Source organism: Sus scrofa, chromosome 14 (genome assembly GCF_054392235.1).
Source record: "Sus scrofa isolate SSC_HxYL_T2T_F1_AM1 chromosome 14, Sscrofa_HxYL_maternal_Yorkshire_Landrace_v2.0, whole genome shotgun sequence".
NCBI lineage: Eukaryota > Metazoa > Chordata > Mammalia > Artiodactyla > Suidae > Sus > Sus scrofa.
The window spans coordinates 64,772,177-64,795,052 of record NC_139396.1 but is presented as its reverse complement, the minus strand read 5'-3'; the positions used below and the strand labels follow the sequence as shown (position 1 = coordinate 64,795,052).

Here is a 22,876-nt window from a genome sequence, read left to right as displayed (position 1 = left end):
GGCCGGAGCCTGGCAAGTTCCACAGCCCAAGCACTTTCACACTAAGATGCGAAGAAGGGGCAGAAGTCCAGTGAAATGATCAAGGGTGGCTCTGGAGAGGGGGCTGAGCATAGGCACAGATCTGGGGTCTGAGGATGGGGACAGTGAGGTAAGGAGTCGGGTATCCCCAAACTAAAGCCTCCTGCCTCCAAGGAGGTCAGGAGCCCGGATCCAGCACTGCCCCCATCTGCCCAGGCCCCCAGTGTCCCAGGCTCCAATGGGTACAGCACCTTCATCTGAACACCTGATCTTTCCAGGTGAGAGTGGCTGGGGCCACTGGGCACTGGCCTTAAACCCCCCTCAGCTGAGACCACAGGCTCCAGGGGTAAGCTCTTTCTAAGACACAGACTCAGATTCTCAACATTGATTCCCAACCCAAGGTGGGGGAGGATTTAAATATTCGTGCCCAGGCCACACCCACAGACCACTTGATGCAGAATCTGGTCTGGGCACCCTGGTTTGCTGGACCCCATGTTACCTGTGAAGGACTCTGATCCACAACAGCCACTGTGGTCCCCGGGGACGTCTCCGGGAGATCGAACGGCACAGGAACACCTTCCTAGAATGTCACAGAAGTTCAGTATTAGTTGCTTCTGTGAGCTGATGGGCTAGAAATTTCTGGGGGAGCAAAGAGAAGTGAGCACGTCCATCATCACACCTGGGCCTCTTTTTATTATTATCTCTTAATTGTGGTAAAATAGACGTGGCATAAAATTTACCATTTTAATCATTTGTAAGTGTACAATTCATTGGCATAAAGTACATTCATGTCACTGTGCAACCACTGCCACCATTGTCTCCAAATCCTTTATATCTTGCAAAACTGAAACTTTGCACCATTAAATATTAATTCCCATTTCCCTCTCCCACTTCTTCCTCTTTGAATCTGAGTGCTCTAAGTATCATATCAGTGGAATCAGGCAGTATTTGTCCTTCTGTGACTGGCTTACTGCCCTTAGCATAAGGTCCATGTCATAGCATGTGTCAGAATTTCCTTCCTTTTTTATGGCTGAATAATAAACCCTTGTATGAATATACCACATTTGTTTACCCATCATCCACTGATGGACACTGGGTCGCTTCCATCTTTTGGTGAATGAGGCTGCTCTGAACATGGGTGTAAATATCTCTTAAAGACCTTGCTTGCAATTTCTTTTCGGTAAATACCCAGAAGTGGAATTGCTGGATCAAATGGTAATTCTATTTTTAATTTTGTGAGAAAATACCATACTGTTTTCCATAGCAGCTGTACCATGTTATATTCCCAGCAGTACACAAGGATTCCAATTTCTCTACATCCTTCCCAACACTTGTTACTTTTTTGTTTCATTAAACTAGTGGGTGTGAAATGGTATCTCAATGGGTTTTTAAATTTTATTGAAGTATAGGTGATTTGCAACTTTTGCCATACAGCACAGTGGCTCAGGTGTGTGTGTGTGTGTGTGTGCCTTTTCAGATTCTTTTCCATTATGGTTTATCACAGAATATTGAGTGTAGACCCCTGTGCTGCACAGTAGGACCTTGTGCTTTTCTCAATGTGGTTCGATGTGCATTTCCCTAAACTGGTGATGCTGAACATCTTTTCATGTGTTTACTGACCATGTGTATATCTTTTTTGGAGAAATGTCTATTCAACTCCTTTGTCTATTTTTACTTGGGTTCTCTGTTTTTCTTGGTTTTTATCATTACCCTCTGCCTTTGTATGAGAAGGTTGCAGACTGTACCCCAATAACATCCTAATAGCATCCATCCTGCAAGGCTGTCAGCAATCATGAAGAGAGCTTCATCAGGAACTGATACTTCAGTCCAAACATTTCCAATATGTACTGAGTACCTAACAAGTGCTGGGGGCTGGAGAGGGTAAACACAAACTAGGGATTATAACAGTTGCCATGGAGAAGTAGCCAGAAGTGTGCAGACACGCTATACTCAAAAAATGTTCATCACAGCGTTGTTTATAACCATATAAACGTGGAAAACACCCAGACGTCCAAAGGATAGTTGAGGTATAATCAGACATAACCATTCAGATACATCTTTACTAAAAGCAGTAAATGGAGTGAGGAAATGTGAATAACATAATGGTATGAGGGAAGAGCAGACTATAAAATCGTGTATAGAGACGGATGGGAAATCTGTAGAGAAGACAATATATGGAAAAATAACTGGTATAAAATACAGGCAGTGGTAACAGTGGTTGCCTCTAGTTGGTGGGGCTAAAGGAGATGGTGTTTTCTTCCTCTTGACACTTATATGCACTTCCCACTTTCTAAATAAAGAAGATGTTTTACTGTAATCATTAGAAATACGTGAAATATTGTGGGAAAATATGATAGCTGCTACCATAACTGGAATGCCTAGCACAGATTAGGCCTTTTCTATCCAACTTCATCAAATGCTCAAAATAGTGTCCTGAGGCAGCACAGTAAAAATGATTATAAAAATAACCACCCCCCTCCCCTTCCCTGCATCCATGCTCTTTGCACAGATGCTGCAGTTTCCCCAATTGAGCAGCAGACACCATTTCCCCACCCCTCAAGTCAAGGCTCAGCCCTGGGCCTGTTGTGACCAAGTGAATCCAACAGAAGTGACTCTGCCAGTTCCAAGTCTAGGTCCCAAGGGCCCTGTGCACTTCTGCCTGCTCTCTTGTACCCCTAAAAACAGCCTGGGCTCACATGCTGGAGGACACAACAGTCCCAGAGCATCAGATGAGTCACCCTAGCCAAGGGTCTGCCTGGATCAGCTTGTGGCCAGCTGACCCCCAGACACATGGGTGAGCCAGCCAAGACCATCAGAGCCACTTACCCAACATGTCTGGGATCACAAGCATGTGCTGTCCCAGCCAAGAAGAACCACCCAAGCAACCCAGAGACATGTGAGTGATAACAAAAGGTCATTTTTTAAGCCACTATGTTTTTTTTGGGGGGGGGGGTTATTACACACCATTACTGCAGCAAATGGTAACTGTTACAGGAGTATTGCTATTTCTTTTTTACGTGACAGAATTGAGGATCAGAGAGGGTGAGAGACTCTCCTAAGGCCACACAGCCAATAAGTGACAGAGTTAAGAGTCAGACCCCACATCTCATCAATGTCACGTGTTTAAGATTTATCCATGTGATGTTTTCAAATTTATTGCTGTGTGGGCTCCAACCAAAGAAATGACTATAATTTCAATATCCATTATTCTTCTGATAAACAACATGGTCACTTCTCATATTTTTCCATGAGCACTTGCTAGAGCCTAGGGTTCCCCTCAGGAAGGAAGGAGGGAGCAGATGGGAGGGGCATGAGGGTGCTGGCTGTGTCCTCCTTTCCCCCTGGGTGGCAGGCACGTGAGTGTGCTCGGTTGGGCAAATTCACTGAGCTGAACGCTTCTGATTTATGCACTTGTCTGTGTAAATGTTACAGTTCAATATAAGCATTTTTAAAAGTATAAGTAGAGAAGGGCAGGCAGGAAGCCGTCTGCACATGTTTGCTGGTGCGCGCGCGCGCACACACACACACACACACACACACACACACACACGGAGTTTCTCCGGGCGTCTCCTCAGAAGGGAACTGCATCTTCCCCTTGGTGATACTCCCACGTTACAACCCAAAGGGTGTGCAAACCCACTGTTCTCCCCCAGTATAGAGAACGAAGGGCTTTCCATGGGGAGAATGCAAACCAAGAGCTGGGAGTGGGAGTGCAGAGGAACAGGTCATCCCACACAAGGGACGGTTGTGGAGCGAGGCCTGGAGAGCACCAAGTTCTGGGCGGTAAGGTGCAGGGGCCGTGGATGGATGGAAACCAGACTGGGAAGCCAGGCCTGGAGTTGGGGATTTAATCAGTGATGGACCAATGAGGATGAAGCCCGAGCCACTGGAAGACCAGACGCCCCTCCCTGCCCAGCCTCCTGCCCTCCACTAAGCCCCCGCCAAGGCCCCATTCTACCCAGGCCATACCTCCCGGTATCGCTCCAATGTCGAGACAAAGGTCCGCTGGTAGAAAAGCAGCTGCAAGCGCTCATGAGCGTAATTGTGGCACAGCTCCTCGAAGGTGGCAGCCCGGTCTTTGCCCTGGTGCCGGGGATTCTGGAAGCCTGGGGAATCCACCACCATGATGGAGGCCATGGAGAGGTGGTGGGAGGAGAAGGATCTGGGGGAAAAGGAGAGGGGCCCCAAGAGGACATGCAACCTCTGAGCCCTGCTGGTCCAACGCTCCCACTCCCCATCACAGAGATGGAGAAACCAAGGCAGCATGCTGGGTGGGTCTGTGGATCCAGCACATCTCACCACTGACAGGCTGTGTGACCTTAGGAAAGTTACCTAACCTCTCTGAGCATGGGTCTGCCCACTATTAAATGGTGGTAGGGGTGGTGGGATGATCCCATGGGGCTGCGGTAAGAAGAGAAGGAGTTAAAGTATGGAAAGTGCTTCTTGTGGACCCCGAAGGCCTTCAGGAAACACTCTCTCTCCTCCATCAGGCCCAGAGTAGAGAGATGACTTAAGGTCACACCGCAGATTGGCTGTAAAGTTAGGACTAAAGCCTTCTTTTCTTTCTTAGTGACATGTTGCAAGAGAAAAGCAATTTTGCTCTATGGCCATACCACCCTGAGCATGCTCAGTCTCATCTGATCTTGGAAACTAAGCAAGGTCAGGCCTGGTTAGTACTTGAATGGGAGAAACGACTTTGTTCAGTGCCTGCCTCAGTTTACAAAGCTCCTTCAAGCCATCACCTCCCTGATCCTCTTGACAAAAGTATCAGGGTGGAAGAGAAGGTATTATTCACATCACAAAGCAGGAGTTAAGGGACTCTGGAGACAGTCACATGTGGGCTTCACCCTTGCTCACCAGCCAAGACAGCAATGAGCTGTGTGTCTTGAGAGAATTGCCTGACCTCTCTGAGCCTCAGCCGGGAAAGGGCTAATGATGAAAATAGCTATTGGGACGGTTGGATGTGATAAGACATCCATGGCTCTGAATGTGGCCAGTGCTCAGCAGGTATTTTCTATTATTATCATCATTAGTATGACCAGCTATGTTTGGAGGGGCCCTTCGTCTGAAAAGGAGCTCTTCGCCATTATCTGGTGAGGTTTTCCATCTGTAAAATGGGGCCAATGAGATCAGGCACCACATAGCTATAGACGAAGACCAAGTCAGTTAATGTTCAGAAAGCCAGACGCCTGCTACGTGCTCATAAATGGCAGGACAGTGGGAACTGTTATCAATACACCCATTTCACAGATGGGGGCTCCAAGGACCAAGCAGGAAGCAGCTTCCTCCCCTGGCAGTTCACAGGGGAGGTTCCACACCAATAAATACTTCTTCCTCTAAGCACACTTGATCCCCCTGGCTTCTGGATAATGTGTTTGTGGTCTCAGATCGCAATTACTCCAGCAGCAAGAAAAGGGGTCGATTCCATGTCCATGGAGAAGCCCCGCTGCTCTGTTGCTACGCACCAGCCTCATCCCCTTAGCAGGCTGTCGGAAGCCTAATTATCCCTCCTGTGCTCACACAGGAGGAGGGGAAGCCCTCACCTGGGCTCTCAATCAGTACCACTGAAACTGCTTTCCGGGGGCTCAGAGCGTCACTTACCACAGAAGAAAACAGAGGCTCCCCAGCACCTGCTGTATTTTATGATCATGATTAAGGAGAGTCGTTTACATATGTTATTTCCTTTTTAAAATTTATTTACTGCTTTTTATTTGTCATTGACTTCTTTTAATACTCTCAATGACCATAGAGGAGAGAGGTATTTCACTGAGGCAGAAGGGGAGGTCAGAGAGGTGAACTGACTTGCCAAAGTCACACAGCCAGTGGGTGGCCAAGGTGGAATTTAAACCCAGCACCATCTGGCTCAAGAGCCCACTCTCCAGCCCAACCAACCCCAACCTGCCATAAATTCCCCATGCTCAGGCCCATTCACACTCTGCAAAGGGCCAACTTTGTACCTGGGAGAAGGCTGCCATTACCTGTTGATGAGCGAGACCACAGCAGCAAAGACCTCCTGGTACAGGCCTGAGGCCATGCCCTCCACACACTCCACGCCTGTCATCTTGAGCCCTGCAGTGGGGAGGAGGGGAGGGCCACCATCCCATGGTCAAAACCTTGCCCAGGGCCCAGGACATCCCTCCAGCCACATCACTGCTGGCCTTAGAGAATGTGCGCACCCGTGTGCTTAGGACCAAGTTCAAGCGTCCTGCCAGGTGCTCTAGGTTCCTGAGTATCCAGCCCCTACCTCCTCTCTACCTTGCTCTCCTGCTCAGGGCTCAACCCAATGTCACCTCATCAGGGAAGCCTGCCAGGACCACCACACTTCAAATTAGGCCAAGGCCTAGGTCTACCTTGCTTTTTAAAAAAAGGTATTTTTCAGAGTTCCCATCATGGCTTAGTGGTTAACGAATCCAACTAGGAACCATGAGGTTGCGGGTTTGATCCCTGACCTGGCTCGGTGGGTTAAGGATCTGGAGTTGCCAGACGTGGCTCAGATCCCACGCTGCTGTGGCTGTGGCTTAGGCCAGTGGCTACAGCTCTGATTTGACCCCTAGCCTGGGAACCTCCATATGCCATGGATGCGGCCCTAGAAAAGACAGAAAGACAAAAAGAAAAAAAAAAAAAAAGGTATTTTTCAAATTGAAATTTGATTGACATACCAAAACACCTGTTCATTTTTTGTTTGTCTTTTTAGGGCCGCATGTGCAGCATATGGAAGTTCTCAGGCTAGGGGTCCAAACAGAGCTGTAGCTGCCAGCCTACACCACAGCCACAATAATGCAGGATCTGAGCCACATCTGCAACCACAGCTCAAGGCAATGCTGGATCCTTAACCCACTGAGTGAGGCCAGGGATCAAACCTGTGTCCTCATGGATACTAGTCAGGATCATTACCGCTGAGCCACAACAGAATTCCCACCTGTTCATTTTTAATGAATATATCCTAATGAGTTTGAAATTAATTATACACCCATGACACCACCATAAACGTGCCATAAACAGAACCATCACCTCCCTGTGTGTGTGCATGAATGTGATGGAAACTTTTAACATAAGGTTAACAAATATTTAAGTATAGAGTATGGCGTTGTTAACTACAAGGATTCAGCTGTACAGCAGAGAGATTCATCTACTGATCATCTTATTCATCTACCCACTAGGATTTCAGCATTTGCATAAATGAAACTCTGTATCCTCTGACCCAAATGTCCCATTTCCCTCTCCTTCCACCCCCGGTATCCACCATTCTACGCTCTGCCTCTATGAAGTCGACTATTTTAGATTTCTGATTTAAATACTGTATTATTCAAACATAAAGAAGGAAATCCTGCCATTCACTGCAACATGGATGAACTTGGAGGATGTTATGCCAAGTGAAATAAGCCAGACACAGGAGGACAGCTCTACCCTGATTTTATTACACTGCCCACATCATATCCTGACTTTGTGGTTATTTCATTAACCTGTGCCTTTCCGCCCAGGGTGGGAGGCCCTGAGGATGGGGACTGTCTCTGGGTTTGTTGGCTCTAAATCCCCAACTCCTGACGTATCATAGTTACTCATTAAATATGTGCTATTCCCTCTTTCTGGATGGAAATTTGGCAATTTTATAGCAGAAGCCATAAAATGTTCATATACTTGGACTTAATAACTTCACTCTTAGGATTTTACTCTAATGAAAAATTCAGAGAAACAAAGATTTCCGCATATGTATGTTCTCCCAGTTGTTGACTATATTGGCAAAAATCACCTTTTTCAAAACAACTTAAATATCCAACAAGAGCAAATGGGTTAGATAATTTGTAGTCTGTCCATACAAGGAAATGAGCAAAGTCAAGTCTAGAAGAATACTGAATAAGATGGAAAAGTGCCTGCCTATAATATTGGGAGGAATAAAAAAGCTTAGAAAACTCTCCTAAAGGCAGTCTCAATTTTTTTTTTCTTTTTGTCTTTTCAGGGCCGCACCCACTGCATATGGAGGTTCCCAGGCTAGGGGTCAAATCAGAGCTACAGCTGCCAGTCTATACCACAGCCACAGCAACACAGGATCCAAGCCATGTCTGCCACCTGCACTACAGGTCATGGCAACACCAGATCCTTAACCCAATGAGCAAGGCCAGGGATCAAACCCATGACCTCATGGTTCCTAGTCAGATTCGTTTCCACTGCGCCATGATGGGAATCCCCAGTCTCAATTTTGTATAAACACATACACCAGTCCATTAGAATAGCCAGCTTTGATTGGGGGCACTGAGCAAACAGGGTAAGGAATGGGGGGGCTCAGATCACAAATACTGACCCTTAGGTTCTGGTTCCATCCACAGAATGGGAAACACAACTTCCAAATATGCACACACTAGTGCCTGGAAAAACAGTTCTGCTTGTACATTTCAGGCACTCTGCTGCAGCCCCAAAGCATTTCCCATCCTTGCTTTAATTCCACCCCAACCTGGTCGTTACTAGGCAACCCACAGCCTCCCGGCATCTCTCCTATGCCTGCTGGTCCCCTGCCTGCTTAATGTCCACCCTTGACCTCGTCCTGAGAGGTTGACTCAGCTTCACACAGCAGTGTGTGCAAGTATTTGTGCTTGAATATGCATGTGTGTGCACATAGCGGTATGACCCTTAAGCAGACCACAGCTTACACCAGAGCACAGATGTGGAAGCCAGTGGCATCCCAGTGACATCAGCCATCAAGCTGAAATCCTTTGACAGTGGAGCAGCCACAGGGATCCAAGGAGCCTCTAACAGATGGGCCCCAAACTACAGCTCAAAACAGGGCTACCCATTAAGCCCAGATTCCGTGGTCTCCAGGAGAGCTGTCAGAGACCCCTGAGCCTCCGAGATGTCCCCTCTGCCCTCACCTCAGGCAGCTAAGCATTTAGCCGCAGAGGCAGCAGACCTGGGGACTCAGCAGACCCCACACTAGCCTGGGCAGCACAAAGTGCTCCTGCTGTTCCCCCAGCTGGTCAGGCTGAAGTCCTAGAAGCCACCCTGGCCCCTAGCTTTCTCCTGGGCTCAGGCCATCAGCTCTATTTGTAAACTAGACCTTGAACTGGTCCACCTCGTCCCATCTCTACCACCATGACCTTTGTCCAACCACCATGATCTCGTCAAGAAGACTGGTCCTGTTCCCTCATTCCCCATCTTCCTCCAGGCCAAGCTTCATGAAGACTATACCAAATCATGCCATTCCCCTGCCTGGGTCCCTCCATGGCCTCTATCGGTCTGAGAATAAAGCCCCCGGCTTACAGACTATCATGTGATCTGACCCCACCCTGAGCTCTCCAACCTCGTCTATCATTCTCCTACCCAGTCCAATCATCCTGGCCATTTTTCTGTTCTTCCAACTGAATGGTCAGCCTTCCCCCTACCCTGCTGAGTAGGGGATCAGCAAACACAACATCCAGTGGAAATGCGGTGGTGCCTTGGCACCATCCAGAGTGTCCCCTCTTTGCATCACAGGCCCCTCCTGGGTTTCAGCAGCCTTTGATCACTGGACAGAGCTAACTATGTGACCACAAGCACCATACAGGTAGGAGCCATGTCCACTTGAAGAGAAGGTCTGCATATAGTGGACTGTCAATAAATCCCCAATAGACAGGAGGAGGGGTGCTCGTGTGTCCCCCCAAGTGGGGACCCAGCCCACCCGGAAAGGCAGCCATGCGGTACCTGAGCTGGTCTCCTCATCCTCCGGGCCCCGTCGGCTCGGCCCAGCCGTCACTTGCTCAATGATCTGTCGCAGGTGGTGTTTGAAGGTGGCTGTGTTCAGCTCCTCGTACTCACAGCCTAGGGCCTCAGCTGCATGGTTGGCCCACTCAAAGCGCATGAACTGCTTCCGGCCCACTGCACAGGGGAAAAGCAGGAGGAAGGAGGTGAGGTCCTGGGCACCCAAGAAAACCTCAGAGAATCTCGCTCCCCCACCCCCCTCTGGGCCGCACACCCTCTGCAGGAGCCTGAACAACTGCCCTGGCCTGAGCCCCCAGGGGGATGGCCCCAGGCAGAAGCCAGCTTTCCCGAGACACATCTGTCCTAGTTCCTTACCATGTACATTGGTCACTTTTCCAAAGCAATTAAATATATCGCGGGGAAGACTCTAAATGTGGGACTGGGGATGATCCTCCCATTTCTTCACTTACCCATCATCCATCCTCCAACCCATCCGCTCAGCTGTCCCCAGCCACACTTCCAACCATGGACCCCCCTCCTATTTACTCAACACACATTTATGGAGGTCCTGCTATGGGACAGGCACTGGGTCGGCCTCTGAGAAATTGATAAGCAAGACAGACAAGGCGCCTGTCCTCACAGAGCTTACAGTCTTTTGAGAGGGAGACAATAAACAAGTAAGCAAATAAATAATTTCAGGTGATGAAATCATAGTTATTTTTTTCTCCTGTAAGAAGAAGATAAAACAGGGTGATGGGGTCAAGGGAAACTGGGGGAGTGGCTAGGGATACGTGGTGGCCAGAGGCGGCTCTATCTGAGGATGTGATATGTGACCTGGAGTATAAAAGATGGGAAGGAGCTGGCCACATAAAGAACCAGGGAAGAGCTTTAGAGGCAGAGGGGAGAGGTGGTGCAAAGGTCCTGAGGCAAGAATGAGCATGATGTGTCAGGGAAGTGCCAAGAAGGCCAGCATGGCTGAGATATAATCAGAAGAGGCTGGAGTAGCAATGGGAAGCCTCTCTACAGACTAATATAAAGCCACTGAATATCAGCAACAAAGACTGTATGGCATGGTCAGTGCTTATAGTCAAGTGTTAAATGAAAAGGACTAGAAAATCACATTATAGTATGGCATCGACTGTGCAAATCACTCTAAACTGCTATAAAAAATAATGAAAAGGAGGTATAGCCAAATATTAACAATCACAGGGCAGGGGGATTTTGTGTTTTCCAAATTTTCTGCAGTAGTTGTGTACTAATTTTGTTAAGGCAAGTTTAAAAAGTAATGAACAATGTCATCCTTAAATAATTTTCTCCCATCCCTCATCTTCCCATACACATATATGTTTCCTTCTTTGAAATAAGAATCTCAGCCACCAACAGAGATTTCTCAATCCATCAGAAAGAGATCATGAGGGCTCTTCAAGCAGATGACTTAAAGAATCTGACTGGTTTAAGGGAAAATTAGAAATTTGGAAAAACACTTTATCTGGGATTTTGACAATACCCAGGAAGGAGGAGCACTGGCCACTGCTGACTGAGGCCCTCCAACATGCCAGTTACTCAGTACTGATCATTTCAAGAACCTTGTGTTATTACCTCCATTTTACACATTATCTCCATTTTACAGATGATGACACTGAGATTCAGAGAGGTTACATGGCTAGGAAAAATGTCCTGCCACTTTAAAAAAAAATGATGGGAAAGGTAACCATGATGGTGATGACAATGTGGTGATAATGGTGGAAAATAATACGATGATGACTGGTGGTGATGATGACCACTGAAGAGATCAGAGTGGTGACAATGGCGGTGGTGATGGAGATGATGGTGGTGCTGGTGGTGATGACGGTGGTGATGATGGTGATGGAGATGATGGCAGTGGCGACGATAATGAGAGTGGCGAGATGGCAGTGGCGATGATGGCGGTGGCAATGGAGATGATGATGATGGTGACGATGATGGCAGAGATGATAGTGGTCATGATGGCAGTGGTGATGACAGCAGTTACCACTCACTAACCCCATTTTATTCAACTTGTCATCTTTGTTCAGTTCATGGCTTTTGGAGTCAGAAAGTATGTGTGAGAGTTCCAGGTGTAGAAAAAATATCAATATATGCAAGTTGCCATTACCTATTCTTATTACTATTACTGAATCTTCACAAAAGTCCTAGAAAGAAGTATTATTCCTGTTTTATAGAAGAGAAAACTGATGCAAAGACGTCGCCAGAAATCAGACTAAGTGGAAGAACTATTTTCTATTTTCCCCAAATCAATCCTCCTAATACCACCTTTAGGAAATCTGTCAAAAGACTTCCTTTTAAATGGATCCACTTATCTTTTCCACTTAGGTAAACACCTTGTGAAAGGGAATGTTTTAGCACTATCTTACGTGAGAACCCATTTGCTGAAGGAGGTCACTGAGAAGATGGGACCACCAGGTGACCTGCGAGCTGGCCCTGGACAAGTGGAGGCTCCCCATCCCTCCCCTTTCCTTGGAATATATATTCAGCCCCCCAACCCCACTCTCGCAGAGAGAGCTATTGCAAGGAGGCAGCCTTGAGGAAGCACGGTGCTTTTGAGACCATCCCGACTGAGACTGAGCCCAATTACAGCCTCTCTCTATAAACTAAGCCTCTGGTGGGCGGGGGCGGAGTTCCACTCCTTCAGCCATCAAGACAAGCCATGTATACAAGCTCCCTTGCTTATTAAACCTGCCACCTGCCTACCTGGAGCGGCTGCCTCTTTTAGTCTCTCTCCCTGCCCTCCATGTATGGGGGCCAGTTTTTGAACCAGCACCGTTATCACTTGTCACAGACAGGAAGTAGAAATAAATCCAATATGCGTACAAAAATACCATTAGATTCTAATTAGATATGGTTACCTGGGAGCCTGAGGTCTGCTTTCTCTTTGCTGAACAAGGAATATTAGCATGTATTACAGAGAGGAGCTAAAGGCTGCTAGCTCTGAATGAGATTCCCTTCTTCCTGTGATGGAGCTGAAAGCAAATGAAGCAGGAGGTGGCCATTCAGGTGGGCGAGGTCCTATCCCTCTCTTGCCCCCTCAGCTCCACTGCCACCCTCTGAAACAGTCTCCCACACTCCACCTACAGCAACCCAAAGTCTTCCCGAACTGGGAGAACTCATGAAGGGGCCCAGCAAGGTCTGTTTCTGAAAAGGGGAGCAGCAAATGGACTGGGCAGGACCCTCTGAGTCCTGCCTGACTTAAGGGGTGCATTTCCAATGAAATCCAGGAGGCACATGGGAGCTTTGCCAGGAAAATGCATTTCTGTTTCCAGCCCCCAAGGTCTGGTCAGTGCAGCAAATCCAGCCCCATGGGCTCTTCTGTCTTTGTCCAAACCTGAGGGAAGCCTGCACCTTCTAAGGAGGCTGAGAATCCTAGGGCAGCATCTGAGGTGGGAAGAAATGGGATGGGACAGGAACACGAGCACTGAAGCAGACAGGACCTGGGTCCCGTTCCTGTTCCTGCCATTCTCAGCTGGGCCAGCCGCATAGCCTTTTGCAGCCTGTTTCTTCATCTGTATAGTGGGATCACAAAACCCCAGACACCTCTTCACAGGGCTGCAAAGACTGGGTGAGATGACAGCCCGTGTGGTACTCAGTGGAGCTCCTGGCCCTGGGAAGGTGCACATCCCATTTCAATTCCCTTCTCCACCTGTAAGATGGCACCACCCGCCCTAATAGGAACTCCCCCATCCTGGGGCCACAGGTACCCCCTCCGGCAGATCTGTCTGCTGTTTCACCAAGCACAAGTGTGGAAGGGATGCTGAAGTAGTGAACTTTGGGTGTGAGTCACGCCCTGGGGACTTGAGCCCACTGAGGCTGTTTCTCTGCCAGGGAAAAGCAGATACATGTGGGCTCAGCGCTCCCCTTCAACCTACCCCAAAGCAGGGACAAAACCATTCTTGGAAGGCCACCGAGGCTGGAGATTCTAGCACACAGGTGGTTCAGTCTCCCACCAAGCCTTCATCTAACTATCGAGAGCGGCTGTTGAGCAGTGGGCACATACTGTGTGCTGGGCACTGTGCTTACGTTCCCCTCCCCTGTCCCCACCCCACCTCGCTGCTTTCCTCTTATAAAAACCCTCTGGAGGAGAAAAGCAGATAATAAAATTCCATTTTTTCATACTAATTTTCAGAAGCAATTGAGAGGATCAAATAAACTAAAGCATGGTTATTATAAAACTGGCTATATTAAGGGTATCCGATAAACAGTTGTTGGGTTTAATTTTATTAGTCAAAAAGGATAAATGACTTAAAGTATCAGATGGAATGTTAAACACTGAAAAACTTTAAAAAAATACAAATAAATGTTTAAAAACCCCCTGGGCTCACTCCCATATAGAATGGAGTAGGGAAGACCTCGTTTCCTGCCTGAGGTGGTGCAGGGAGTGAGGGGTGGGACCAGGACTCCCACACGGGCGGGCTGACGTCACACTGCACTATAGCTGCCTGCTGTTCTGTGCCAGCAGAGGTCTCAGTGGTCACCACTTTAGCCCAAGAGAGCTGGCACGAGGAAGCGCTCAATTAACACTTGTAAAGTGAGTGATGAAATGAAGGAAGGAGTCGGTGATGAAATTAACATTTCTCGATGCCAGCCGGCCCTGCCCAAGGTGGCAGATCTCCAAGATCTGGGTGGGAACCACTTTGTTTCCACTCCCAGGAACCAGCCATCTGAACCACAGAGCTGGCTTTCTCTACAGGGAAAATCAAATGAAAGATAAAACAAAAGGGAGAGAGGCAGAGAGACAGACAGAAGGAAAGGCAACCAGCAAGATAGAGATGGAAACAGAGACGGGACCAAAGAAATGTCTGAGGGGAGGGCTGTGGATTTTTCCCACCTCCAGTCCCTCCACGAGGGGTCACACACTCTTCTCAGGGTGCCTTCCTGCCACCTACCAGGAAACAAGGAGGATGGGTTCAGAGAGATCCCAAAGCTACACGCAGAGATCATTTTAGGCGCATGCATTTGGCTGCTGCCATTGTGTCGGTCACTATGGGAAACAGGACCCCATGGCAGGTGTGCCCAGGGTTGGGCTCTTCGATGGGCTTTCACACACTCGATCTAGGAATCCCCTGTCTATTCTGCAAGCATCACGCAGGAGACGTGTGATGCTGACCCACAGGAAACAACTCCTGGTGCCCCAGTGGTCTCCCCTCCTCTGTCTCACCCCTCCAAGAGAAAGAATCAGAATGCAAACACCCTACAGCATACCAAGGACGACCATAACACCTTCATGTCAGTCGGCACCTTGGACAGCACCCTGACCTCATGCCAGGTAGTAGCCTGAGCCCTGGACACCCACTGCCTCATTCAACCCTCTCCGCAGCCCTATGAGGTCAGTATTTATACTGCCCCCCTTGACTTATGAGAACACTGAGATGCAGAGGGTGACCTTCTGAGGTCATGCAGTTGGTAAATGGCAGAGGCAGGATTTGATTCTGCCTCTCAAAGGGAGCCATGCAAAGGGGCCTTCTCTCATAAGGGGGTAGCATTCTGAAGTCAAAAATCGAAGGTGAAAAGTCAGGAATGCTAAAGAATGACCCTTAAGAAGTGCCTATAACATACAGTACTGAAGCATATTTCCTCCACAAGTCCAACACAGTGAGCTTCCCCTCCAGTGGAACGCCAAAGAAACACTGAAGGGAATGGGTGGCTTGCCTTTAGGGCCCATGACATTTGAAAAAAATATATCTGTAACCAGCAGCCTCACATCTGCCTTTGCACAGTTGCATTTACATAAATACAACGCATGTCTGATGGGACCGCCCACCCCTGAAGCAGTTCTATATTAAAGAACTCCTTGCAAATACCAATTCCATTATTACGCTCAGTGACAAATGGTCTGTGCATCTTGCTGTGGCCTGGAGAATGCATGCCTGGGCGTGTCTACACAGAGATGGTTGTATGACCTTGGCTGATCTCCCAACAGCCTCGCAAGGTCTGCAGATGAATGTTGTTAGGCCTGATTAATAGTACACACCACCAAAACACAGAAAGAGATGCCGCTGGGCCCTGAGCCACACAGCAGGTAAATGTGGCTGAGCTAGATCTTGAGCCCAGGTCCCCGGATGCCCAGTTGTGGCAGGGACTTAAGGGCAGCCCTGGTACCCCTACTAATCCCATTTTGTACCTAGCTTGAGCATACACACAAGCTGGAGATCAAGTCCAAAGGAAACTGGGACAGACTTCGGAGAGCAACCTGCAGGTGGACCCAGAGCAGAGCTGCTCCACTATATCCCCAGGACTGGCTGTGCCTGCCACGCTGAGGGCCTCTCTCGCACTGGCATCTGCGCAAGCACAGGGCATGGTTGGAGGCTCCATGGAATTAATATCCCCAGCCACAGAGTTCCCGTCGTGGTGCAGTGGTTAACGAATCCGACTAGGAATCATGAGGTTGCGGGTTCGGTCCCTGCCCTTTCTCAGTGGGTTAACGATCCGGCGTTGCCATGAGCTGTGGTGTAGGTTGCAGACAAGGCTCAGATCTTGCGTTGCTGTGGCTCTGGCGTAGGCCGGCGGCTACAGCTCCAATTCGACCCCCTAGCCTGGGAACCTCCATATGCCGCTGGAGCGGCCCAAGAAAAGACAAAAAAAAAAAAAAAATCCCCAGCCACTCCCCAGGGAAGGAAATTAAGACCCCTTTTGAGTGGGGTCGCTTGGATATGTTTTCTATGCTGCACTCCCAGAGGTCCCAGGGACAGACTCCCAGCTTCCCACAGAGGTAGCTGGTTTCTGTGACTCACTCCTTCTGGTTGTCTTCCTTTCCCACTTCCATTCCTCCCGGTACTTCCTGGGACCACCTCCCACATGAAAGGCTTGCTCTTGAGGACCTTGTCCCAGCAGTTGTACCCACGTAAAGGGCAAAGGCTAAGAGAGGCCTCAGAGGCTGATCACACTTAGCACGAGCACGGTTTGGTTTGTTTTGGTTTTCTCTTCAATTACTGAGGCTAAAAGAGGGTTCTCTGAAAGGGAGCCAAATTCTCAGCACATGGCTCTTTTGTGTGTGTGCTTCTGTCTATCCCGCAGAATCATCTGCACATCTGGGGTGAGGCCTGGCTCCAGCCAATGTGCTACTAAGGGCAGGGCTGAGTCAGAAACTACCCAGGTGGCCAAAGAGGTGTGGAGCCGGGCAGAGGGGCCACATGGCTGGGGCTCTCAGTTTCCCAGAGGGGCTCCTCCTCATAGCTGTCATTCCATGGACTGTTCATGCGTGTCACCAGGGAAAAACAAACTTTCTATTCTGTATCAATCTGGTCATTGCCTGGTGGAACAAGTTTCTTAACTGCGGGACATCTCAGAGCCTTTAAAGTATATCTTGTGAATCTCCAAGAAGGGCCATATTCTATTCAGACTTATTTGGCCTCAGAATGCTTTCCTAGAGGATCTGAGTCGAATGTCCCATGAGACACCAGTTTAGGAAATACAGGCTCAGCTGAAAGAACCCTCAATTAACCAGGTGACCCTGGGCAAACTGCTTTACCTGACACGCTTGCCCAAGATCACTCTGCTGGCAAGAGGCAGGCTGGGATTTGAACAGAAGAAAGGACAAAGGAGAAATGAGAGGAAAGAAAAAAAAAGAAAGAGTAAGGGAAAGCAATGGAACCGCAGTTTCTGAACCGCTCAAATCCACCTGCAAAGTCAGGTTTTCCCCTTTATGATCAATACCAAAAAGAAAAAAGAGAAAGAGAGGAAAAAAACAACATACTGCTTTTCCTCTGTACACCATGAGTTTCACTGCTATCAATTACTGTGGCCTCCTGCATTTATTAATAACCAAAGTTATTTCTCCTTCCAACAAGAGCCGTGCTGTTGCTGAACTACTGAACGTTATATGACTCATTTATAACGCTAGTGCACTGGGGTCACATTTCCTCACACAGAGGTTTACAGTTCGGAGGCCTCTGAAGAAGGAGGCCACCTATAGGGAAGAGATGAACCCTAGAAGGCTGTAGATGCTACGAGAACAGACAGTGCTCTGGACACAGACTGCGGGGGTTCAAATCTCGCGTCTACGGTCAAGGGCCATTTGATGTTGGGGAAGTTGTGTCACCTCTCTGAACCTCAGTTTCTTCCCCTGTGAAATGGGAATCCATCGAGACCCCTGGGGAGTTCTTACAGAGCCTCAGGGAGGTTACATGTGCAGATCACCAATCTGCTCCATACATGTCAACTCTTTTTAATTGCAACGATTTTTTTTTTTTTTGTCTTTTGTTGTTGTTGTTGTTGTTGCTATTTCTTGGGCTGCTCCCGCGGCATATGGAGGTTCCCAGGCTAGGGGTTGAATCGGAGCTGTAGCCACCGGCCTACGCCAGAGCCACAGCAACGCAAGATCTGCAACCTACACCACAGCTCACGGCAACGCTGGATCGTTAATCCACTGAGCAAGGGCAGGGACCGAACCCGCAACCTCATGGTTCCTAGTCGGATTCGTTAACCACTGCGCCACGACAGGAACTCCTGCAACAATTTTTAATACTTATTTATTTTGCTTTTTAGCACCACACCTGAGGCAATGAAGGTTCCCAGGCTAGGAATCTAATCGGAGCTGTAGCTGCTGGCCTACGCCACAGCCACAGTAATCCCAGATCCGAGCCACACCTGCAACCTATACCACAGCTCATAGCAACACCAGATCCTTAACCCATTGAGTGAGGCCAAGGATCGAACCTGCAACCTCATGGTTCCTATTCAGATTCGCTTCCACTGCGCCATGGTGGGAACTCCCATGTCAACTCTTACAAGTCTGAGCACACTCTGAGACTTCTGCTGAGGGACATCAGGTGTCGTTCAATCGCTGGGATCCCAGAAAACATAACCCTCTTAGAGGTCAGAACTTCAAGTCTCTTCCTTCTTAAGGTTCCTGCTGTTACTGCCCCTAGGTGCCATGCGGCCACACAAAGGCAGTCAGACTGCTCCATCTGCCTGGCCTTGGACAAAGTGGCCCATCCATCGGCAAAGTTAGCATGGCCCATAAGGCCTGGCCAACAAGCCTTCAATAAAGCACTCCTGAGTTGTTCATAATCCAACATGAACCACTTACTGTGTCCCATCAACTGGAAAGACAATGCACAACCTCTCCCCAATGCTCTGGGGAATGTGAGCAGGTGTTGTGGACAAAGAGGCTTGCTGGACAAATCAGCTAGGGCAGCATCTGATTAAACCAAGCAAAATGGGCTGCTCCCCTGCAGGGCTCCTCAGAACCCTGAGTATGCCAATGTGCACTGAGAGTTTACAAGAGAAAGTGGGCATGGCAAAGGGTCTCCTAGATTAATGCAATCAAGAGGCTGGAGGGGAAAGGCTGGTGTGGCATCTCTGGATGCTGGGAAAGGCAGTTCCAGCCTGGCTGCAAGATCTCCAACAGGAAATCTCACCCCCTGAGCCTCAGTTTCCATATCTGTACAATGGGGTGGCTCCTCTCCCAGTTGGTCATTTCAAGGATGAAACAAGATACTAGATGTGAAGCTGCCTGGGAGTGTCCCCAGAGCAGGTGATCGAGCTGAGAAGTAGAGTCACCAGGGAGAAACTGCAGGGGCAAAGCCTGTGGGGGTGGAGCCAGCACCCATTGAATGACTCCCATGAGGTCACATGGCTAGTGAGGCAGAAACTGGGATTAAACCCAGCGCCGGCTGGACCCCTGTCCAATGCTCTTTCCACATTCAAGAGTCCCTCCCTCACCAAGGCAGCCTGGGCAGGAGTCCCTCAACTTATAGTCTCCTCTGAAGCTATTAGCAAGGGTCCAAGGAAAGCCCAGGAATAGCTGGTGTTTCCTGAGTACTCACTGCGTGCCTGCCCTGTGCTAAGCACTCAATCTCATCAGTGTGAAAACCACATGAAAACGTATGATAACTAAGTTCTCGTATATTGATTATGCCGTGGACCATCCAGCAGGGCATGGCATGAAGGGGAGGAAGGCTTCAAAGACAGAACTTCTCAGTCCCAAACTGGGATCCTCCTTTGCCCACGTCCAGGGCCTTAGATAACTCCCTTTACCTCTCTGAGCCTCCACTGACTCACCCATAAATCGGGGATAACCCACCACACAGGGTTACAAGGATTAAGTGGAATAACCATGCAAGACAATTAACTCACGCCTGGCAGAGAGGAGATTCTCACTAAACAGTGACAGTTAATAGTTCCATCATCATCATGGCTGTCAGCAGTGTTGTTATGCTCCGCCTTCTGTCTGAAGGGTGGTCCATGCGTTTACAGTTGAGTTCTCGCTGAGTCACTGCTTAAAGGAGTCTCTGATGGGCACGGCTAAGAGACCCCAGGGAGTGTCCAGTCCACCCCTGTTAGGCAAGTCTTTTCCCCTCTCTGAGCCTGTTTCCTCATCTGTAAAATGGGGTGATGGCGCCTACTCCACAGGATCACTGAGATGGGCAAAGCTCCTATTCCTGCACCCTGTGAGCATTGGATAACGTCAGCTGCTGTCATTACTTATGGGAAACAGAGCCTAGAAAGAGGGGAGGGGCTTTCGCAGGGTCCCACCCAGACAGAGTGGCTGGGCCAACCTGAAGCCTGCTCCCTCAGGCTTCCAGCCTCCTCACCCCGCCCTCCCAAAGCCTGGGGCTGCCAGTGGGGCGCCTTCCAGCATCAGCCACTTCAGGGTTTTGTGGCTTTTTAAAATATAATTGTTTGCATCCCACAGCAGCCATTCTGGCTTAATGAATGAATTCAATATGCTCAGAAAACGCAGAATAAATCCTTGCCAGTGGCCCAGAATAGGCCCGGCTTCGGCAGCTGTCGGGCAGGAAGCCAAGCCACCAGCTGGGTGCCTGTGACCACAGGAAGGCAGGCGGTGGATGGGCCCAGGAAGGGACCAGCCTCAGGGGGTGCCCTGGCCTACTCTAGGGCCCCATGGGAATCCTCCCTCCACCTGAGTCTGGCTTCAGTCCCACAGCACCAGGGCCAAGGGCTGAGGTTGGCGCTTTGCAGATGGGAACACGGAGGCCCCAGGCCTTGCTCCAGCCACCACACCTCTGCTCACTGAGGCTCTCTGTCTGGTGCATCCACTCTGATCTCCCCTCAGCTTGGGAGATTCAGCTCAGGGGTCCCAGGACCCAGGACTCCTTGGGTGGGGCTGACCACCCTGCACCTTGGGTGTCTCCCTCCTAGATTTTTCCCTTGGCATCTCCAGTGCACCTGTCTGGATCGCCCTCCCTGGATCAGACTGAAATTTTGTCTTGGAAAGTGCAGATGGTGTCTCGGGGCAGCCGAGGGTTTGCCACCCAATAGACATGGAGGAGAAGATAGGAAAGGAGGAGAGCAGGAGGGAGGGGAGAGAGAGGAAGGGGAGAAATGAGGGAGGAAGGGAAGGGTGAGGAGGACCAGGGTGGGGGCAGAGGGAAGGAGGGGGTGGAGCAGCAAGACCGCAGCAAGGGCCCAGACTCTGGGTGTCTGGGGACCCACGGGCTTGTGAGAGTGCAGTAAGCCAGCCCGCGTGGACATCCGGGGAGGGGGCTTGGGCTGTGTTCACTGAAATGTTCAACCCCAACCACAGCCCTCTGGTCCAGCAGGCCCAGGTCCAGGAAACCATGCCTCCAGAAGGCTTACCACCTCCACACATGAGGATGACCGTGTGACGTTATTTAGAACACCCCAAGGCAGGAAACAACCTGAGTGACCATCAGCGCAGAAAACTGCAACATAAGCAGAGGCCCCCTCTCTGGGCAGGCCCCACAGTCAGCAGAGAGAACGAGAGGCATCTCTACGAACCAAGAGGCAGAAAGGCCCCAGCCTCATTGTGAAAGCATGGAAATGGAGCCTGTGTGACCCTATTTACGTAAAAACAGCAGCCAACCACCCACCCAACCTATGTATTTTTCATGGACATAGATGGAGCTCATGCTCGGCTCTTTTTCTTTTTTTTTTTCTTGTCAAGCACATGGTATGCAGAGGTTCCCAGACCAGGGATCAAACCAGGACCACAGCAGTGACCCAAGCCACAGTGATGTCAGATCCTTAACCTGCTGAGCCACCAGGGAACTCCTCGTGCTCAGTCTTTAAATGCCTGGAACTGAGGCCTGCAGTGGGGGCCACACTGTGACCACTGTGTCACTACACAGCCGTATCCACTCTCTGGTTTTGACATGGACTACAGCCATGTCGGCCACCGAATGGAGAAGGGTTCAGGGGACTCAATGTGACTGTTCTAACTATTTCTGTGTCCTGATGATTTCAAATCAAAAAGTTTAAGAGGAAAAAAAAAAGGCAGCCTCTTAGGGTAGCAGAACTGTCCTGTGTCACAGGGCCACAGTGGATACATGACACGGCACATCTGTCAAAATCCAGAGAACCTACGACACCACGGCAAACCCGGCAAACCCGTGGGGGGCTTCAGTTAGTAACTATGTGTCAGTATAGCTCTTCAGTCGTGATGTCACCCTTACACCTCAACAACAGTCACCTTTGAGAGCAGGAGGATCAGGGGGTGGAACCTGCTTTTGACATTCTATGCTCGTCTGTTTTGTTTCCATTTTTCATAGGAAGACAACTTTATATGTCACTCATGAAGTTTTTGTTTTTTTCAGAGTTTCTTTGGTTTTTGTTTTCTGCTGTTTCTGTTTGCTTTTTAGGGCTACAGGTGTAGCATATGGAAGTTCCCAGGTTAGAGGTTGAATAGGAGCTACAGCTGCTGGCCTACACCACAGCCACAGCAACACCAGATCCAAGCCAGATCTGTAACCTACACCACAGCTCATAGAAAACACCAGATCCTTAACTCACTGAGGGAGGCCAGGGATCAAACTCACATCCTCATGGATCCTAGTGGGGTTTGTTATTCCTGAGTCACAATGAGAAATCCTCATGCAGTTGTTTTAAAACAAAACAAGAGTAAACCCACCCACCAGGTATTTGAATCTACAATGACTGCTTCACACTGACAGCATCGCTGTTACTGCTACCCTCAGCCTTCTGTGCTCGGGTCCTGCCCTGGCTTGGGAAGCGTCAGTCCTTGGATGGACTGCGCAGGCTGCTAGATGGCAGGAGTCCCAGCAGAAGGTGGGGGGCGGGGCGGGGGGGGGCGCTGGGCCTCTGTCATTACCGCCATCATCTCTCCTTCCTGCGGTCCCTCCAGGCTCCCCGAGTTACAGCCCCATCCATTCGGGGACTGACGTCATTAGGGCAGCAGGGAGCAGTGGCTGATGGCTGGCCCCTCGCCACCAGC

The 22,876-nt window shown here is 49.4% G+C and overlaps 1 protein-coding gene across 5 annotated transcripts in view; it reads right to left on the bottom strand.

The window, feature by feature from the left end:
* The window catches only part of MYO18B (myosin XVIIIB), a 237,319-nt gene that overhangs the window by 157,819 nt on the left and 56,624 nt on the right, over positions 1-22,876 (bottom strand). For all 5 annotated transcript variants that reach the window (XM_084994645.1, XM_084994642.1, XM_084994641.1 and 2 more), the window contains exons 13-16: positions 9,691-9,864; positions 5,997-6,087; positions 3,988-4,180; positions 518-598 (exon numbers count right to left, since the gene is read on the bottom strand). In XM_084994645.1, coding sequence (XP_084850771.1) covers positions 518-598; positions 3,988-4,180; positions 5,997-6,087; positions 9,691-9,864 — 539 coding nt within the window. The remainder of the gene's footprint in view (positions 1-517; positions 599-3,987; positions 4,181-5,996; positions 6,088-9,690; positions 9,865-22,876) is intronic.